At 31.9% G+C, this 6,000-nt stretch overlaps 1 protein-coding gene across 5 annotated transcripts in view; it reads right to left on the bottom strand.

The window, feature by feature from the left end:
• Nucleotides 1-526: 526 nt before the first annotated feature.
• The window catches only part of LOC149078850 (uncharacterized), a 214,179-nt gene continuing 208,705 nt past the window's right edge, over nucleotides 527-6,000 (bottom strand). For all 5 annotated transcript variants that reach the window (XM_089241013.1, XM_089241012.1, XM_089241011.1 and 2 more), the window contains exons 11-14: nucleotides 5,428-5,640; nucleotides 4,977-5,096; nucleotides 2,945-3,085; nucleotides 527-698 (exon numbers count right to left, since the gene is read on the bottom strand). In XM_089241013.1, the coding sequence (XP_089097139.1) occupies nucleotides 627-698; nucleotides 2,945-3,085; nucleotides 4,977-5,096; nucleotides 5,428-5,640 (546 nt within the window). In that variant the 3' untranslated portion in view covers nucleotides 527-626. The remainder of the gene's footprint in view (nucleotides 699-2,944; nucleotides 3,086-4,976; nucleotides 5,097-5,427; nucleotides 5,641-6,000) is intronic.

Raw genomic sequence — 6,000 nt, 5'->3', positions numbered from 1 at the left:
AAACTGCAATAGTTTTATCAGAAATGTAATGTTTTCATCAATTATTGCAATGAAAGTGATAAAAAAAACATTTCTTTCCAACTTTTTGACTAGTAAATACAGTTGAGCTATTGCAAAAGCTTAACAGGATAGTATCACTTATTAAGCACAAAATATATGGAAGAAAGAAATGGGAGAAAGAAGTGTGCAGTGAAATACACTGCACTGGAAACAAACTTTATATATGCACATCCAGGTGAGAAAAATCACACACAGAACCTGAAGGACACCTATGTTTCACGTTAACACTTTTCTGAAGACATCCAAACCCTGATATGGCTGAAGTAAATGGACAGGAGCAAAAAGTAATTACTTTTTTTTTGTTCCTTTTCTTCAAACACATAATTTTTTCCCTTCTTTCCAAAGTCTATGTAATAATGTATCTAAGTAATACCATTGCCGATGAGCTGTTTTCTTGCACATTAACTTCTGAAAAACAAAGATAAGTTCTTGTCCTTTTTATTTTTCACTATTTCACTTCTTTTTTTTTTTTTTTAAACAAAAGGAGAAAGAGAGATATAGCTGAATTAGAGGCACAAGAGCTAACATCCATTTTTGCATCTTCAGAAAGAAAAAAAATCTTTCATTCAGATATACAGTGGAGATTCCTGTCCTGTTAGAAGTCTGAACATAGACGTAGGCATAGTCTTCATGTGAATCTGAAAAATTAAAAACAAAGAATAAAATATATAAAAAATTCTAAAAAGGTTTTAACCAGTCATTCTGGTAAATTATTTTTAATTTTTTTTTCCTTTTTAAAAGTTTGAAACTGATGAAATATATTTTCCTGATAAAATTTTTTTTATGAATACATTGAGATTGACTTCGCGTTCTTAATGGTGTTTTTGATTCATCAACAAAATAAAAATAATAATTGACATAATTACTAATTAGTTTTAAAAAACTTAAATAATTAGACCAAAAATCAACATGATGGCCTATGCTGTCATAGCCAGGTGATAGGTTAAAAAATTACATCTATTTAAGTTAGAAATTTTTTAGTTTCAACGCAAATTTTTTGCCCTTGCAGCTGATTTAAAGCTGCGCCACATCTGAATCATCTTATCTATAGCCAGAATAATTTGTTTTTTGTGGCATTGTAACTGAGTGATTCTAAAAAAAATTTATAAACATTTTTACACAAGAGGAAAGATATTAATATCTGCACATAATGTATAATATTTAATTAGTGCTATCATTAAATTCTCAAAGAAAACTGGATACGAGTTGAATGTTGTACAAAACTGAATTTCGTTCTCAACTTTTTTTTTTTTGAGTTTTCAAAAATTATGAGCAGCTTATATAAAGCAGCAATGTTTTCTGCGACATTTTTCTTAAAACTGGTTATATTTGTAATGTAGAAAAATATACTTGGTTATTGTAATCTGTTTCTCTTCTATTGATCTGCAGCTGTGACATTTTCAGATCAAAATGTAAGTTGAAAAAATATGCAACTTTAAACTGGTAAAGGTGGATTCCCATCTACAAACACTTACTGTGTGTCATGGCAAACATTGCTTCATACAAAACCAATGAACGTATTCATATCTGTTGTATTGTGACTGTGCAGACAATCATTAAAAAAAAATGTTTGCCATATCTGACATGACACTGAGTGTGTGTAGATGTGAATCCGCCCTAATAATAATAATTATACAATTATATTGTATATTATATTACATCTGCATGCTGGACATAAAGGACACCATGTCACAAAAAATAAATTTTACAGGAGTGCCATTTGAAGATTTGTTTAGCATGTCTCCCCTGGCTTGTTTTATAAAGTGAATATCTCTTATTTATTCGGGTATAAATCTAAAACATCAATTATTGAATGTTCTGAATTTAAGGGTTTCCGCATATGATAAACCGCAATGAAGAAGAATAGAAAGCCATTTCCCCAGTGGAAGGCCAATGGTTTCATTCTTTTGTTTTCCATGAAAACCTGGGAACAGATTTTGGGTATTCCGAGAAATTCACACCATGCTTTTGATATAAAGCCAATTTAAGTTAATATATCTTATTTATTTTAAGTACAACTTAATGTCTTATATCACCGCTGTAATGGCCAAGTAGTCATAGGGACGACCTCACTTTGTAAGGACCCGGGTTCGAACCCCAATGGCACTACAGCAGTGGTCGTCTGAAGTTGGTTTTCTGTGCTCCTCACCTTTGAGGTGCTAATACAGGCTGATCTTCCTGTTAGAAAGTCTCACCAGAGAAAGCAACAGACCTACAATGGTATAAATATTCAATCATTACACTTCACTCCACGTCTGAAACATAGATGCAGCGATAAAAAATCACACACAACACTACAGACCCGATCAGACTGCTAAGTACATACGCTCACACCACAGACACTAGTCACTTGGAAGTAAATTGCTCATAGCAATAGACCAGAGTTGTGCTTGGTTTGAAAGAAAGAATGGTGTACTATACCTACGTGTCTCTGAGACCTTCTCTGCTCCTTTTCTAAAAGGGCACTGCAGACAGGAGCAGCCTCAAATTTTCTGATATGGCTTTATCGGTTGCGGTTTTCCATAATCTCCCATATACAGAGATTCAATATAATTTGGTAACAGATACGATAACTTTCGTCTCCGGAGCAGTCACCAAACTCTGGGAATTTCCACAGAATAATGTTTCTCTTCATTCTCACATGGCCCACAACTCATGTTAAACCACTTGATGTTAGAGCAATGGGCAAAATTTGCCTAGGCTTTTCCCTTATGGGACGCCAAATGATGATGATGATACCTACGTGTAGAATAACGAAGTATTGCATATTAATAGCATTATCTCAACACTGACAAAAGTGGACATAATGTCTCTTACCTCTGGCATACAGGTATACAATAATAATTGTATTATAATAATTATTACAAGTTGAAAACAAACATACTTCTCCTACAGATGTAGCAAGCAAGTTCACAATCTTTTCATGCGGCACAGCTACAACACTCTGACCATTTATTTCAATGATTCTGTGACCAACTCGTACACCTCCTCTCTCAGCTATTCCACCTCTCAGTAAGCTACAGATCTGAATGCACAGAGATAATAATGTATTAAAGAGAGAGAGAAAGCAAAAAATGAATTAACTAATTAAATAAAATAAAAGATTTTTTCTGACTAAATAAAAAAGAACTTTCTTGTATGTTAACTGAATCCTTACAAAAAGAAGAATTTAATAATTATCAAAATAACCGAAAATGCAAATACACAACACAGTTAAATTTTATTTGTCACATGGTCACGTATTAGCTTTTCCTTTATAAGTATCTCAATTCGCTCCAGCAAATGAATCTAGCTAAGCATCTTTAATAAAGAGATTCATTCATTTTAGTTTCCCTTATCATGGAAATCTTTTATTCATAGTATATGTGCTAAGGTAAATGTAATAAATCAGTTAATATATCAATGAATTTATAACAACAAATTATGCATATCTACCAATCATCTTGGTAAATTTGATAAATGTATCACTTTTATTGGCGAATATGTATAAAACTCAGGAGTCATGGATAATTTTGATTAAATACTAAAAAAATTATCATCTTTTCACAGGGGCATAATTTCAACTATCTCTGAGGGAGGGCACCAAAGAACACATGTACTCAATGCATGTAAATATGTATATTTGTATATATATACACATTTTTAGTTTATTTTCTAAAGCCCCCCAAATGACAGGCCTGCCTTTACAAGAGATTATGCATAATAACCAAGTGTGATTGGTAAATTTGATAAGTACTTGAAATTTATTGCCTTTATCTGCGATAACGCATAATACACTGGAGTAATTAGTGAATTTGGCAAAGATGAAAAAATTCCAAATGAGTCCTATGTGTGATGAATATAGTCAGCCCCAATATTATGATAACAAATTTTACAATCGTACTCTGATATAATGATACAATATATGTATGAATTATTATGTGTGGTATATCATATAGTATGAAATTTATATCACTTCTACCAATGATGTGATTATTATGTACGATCAGAGGTACCAATTTCGGGAAATTTATTAAATTTACCAACAATGCTTGGGTGCAATGCATAATCACCAGTAAAAGTGATAAATTTAGGGAACTTCACAAAACTTACCATAGTGCTAGCAATTTCTCATAACAACTGGTTATTATGTGTAATAACTGGATTTATCCCATTTACAATAACATATACATCCATAGATGCTTATTTACACAATGAGATAGTGATTTTGATTTTTACTGGAGGGCCTGATGGGTTAATTTGTAAAACAGAACAAACAAATTTAAATTGAAGAATCAATTTAATAAAGCTATTTTTATCTAATCATAAAATTGTGGCCTCTATAAAACTTTAATAAAAAAATAAATTGTCAAAATGTTCATAACAAATTTTTAATAATAGTAAAGCTAAAAAAATGTGAGATAATATGCGACCTTCAATTTTCTGTCAATAAAAAAGTCAATATACAGTTGATGCTCATTACAACGACCCCACGTCATAGTTACAGTGAGCATTCCATTATAACAGGTAGAATAAGTCCCAAATGTTTTCATAGAACAACTATCATGTTTTACTTTCGATATAACAACCCTGCCAATATAACACCCATTTTGAGCAGGACAAAGGGGAGAGGGTTTGTTATATCGGGCGTCGAATATACATAATACTCATATTGATTCTATATTCAAGCTTCTTAGCTGTTTATGAACAAATAAAAGTTATCTCTTTTTCTAAAGTAAAATACCCATACAAAGACTGAGAGGAATTATAGACAGAGAAAAAGAATTCACTTTCTGGTATGAGTAACCTTAGATCCAACCATTTCTCTCACAGGGTAAAATTAACTAATGTATGTTGGTTGAGAAAAGTAATTCGTTACACCCTATGAGCAAATAATATGCAAAAGAAAATACGTAAGGAAATTAAATTGTACTTACAACACCATTTTGAACACTAAACCCTAGCTGATATTTCGTGTCTGGGCGTTTTATTTTTACTTCCACAACAGGGGCACAAGGAACTACAGTGAGCTTAACAACGGTCTGATTTTTTGTGTTCTGCAAAACAACAAATGAATAACATTTATAAGTAATTTTGAAAAAAAAAAACAACCAATTTTTTCTAAAAAAAGTGAAAAAGTACTTGAAATGTAACTTGTATATTAAAGGAAAAAAAAGATAAGTAATATGTGCACGTTTAAACTTAATTTGCCAACATTCATTTTAAAGAAAATTTTACGAAAATTACCTTTCAGAGGGCCGAACAAATCTCCAAAAATTAACATGCCTAACTTAATATGCATTAGGTATGGGGTTGAAAAAAAAATGCATGCACAAAAATGTGTGCTTAGATTTGTCCAACCCTGATCTCTCCCTGAACCAAACTTACTTTAATGTAGTTTTGACATGTAGAAAGAGGCAGTCCTACAAGGCTGATGCCATTGATAGCTATAATTTGGTCACCAATATTCAACTGCCCGCAGCGAGCTGCTGGTCCGCTTTGGGCCATATTGGCTATCACAACAGTTGGAAGCATTGAACCCCATCCAGATTCTACTATGACCATGCCTAGAATTTCACCTTTCTGTTTTGGAACAACAACCTGAGAAGATAAGTTTAAAAACAAATTTAAACTTTTAATTTTTAAAAACAAATAAGTTTAAATTTAAAAAAACAACTATATTTAATACGTCACAAATAAAACTGCCTGCAAAAACATGAGAACTGATGCAAAAACGGTATACAACTTTAATTTGCAAACACATACAACTAATCAGAAATTTATCAATGCATAAGGCAAATATATGGAAAATACAGAACTCCTAATGCATTTTGATACACAATTGGTTTCCTCGTCAGATGAAAAATATATAACCAATAACCATGCGCACTGAGGATCCCTCTTAGGTTGGATACGAAATCTTAACTCTCAGTACGTCAGCAGAAAAAAGTATGTCTTTTC

This window comes from Pholcus phalangioides, unplaced genomic scaffold (genome assembly GCF_987345545.1).
Source record: "Pholcus phalangioides strain wild (caught in Gottingen) unplaced genomic scaffold, Ppha-v1.0 ptg000013l_1, whole genome shotgun sequence".
Lineage (NCBI taxonomy): Eukaryota > Metazoa > Arthropoda > Arachnida > Araneae > Pholcidae > Pholcus > Pholcus phalangioides.
This window is presented reverse-complemented; position numbering and strand designations above follow the sequence as displayed.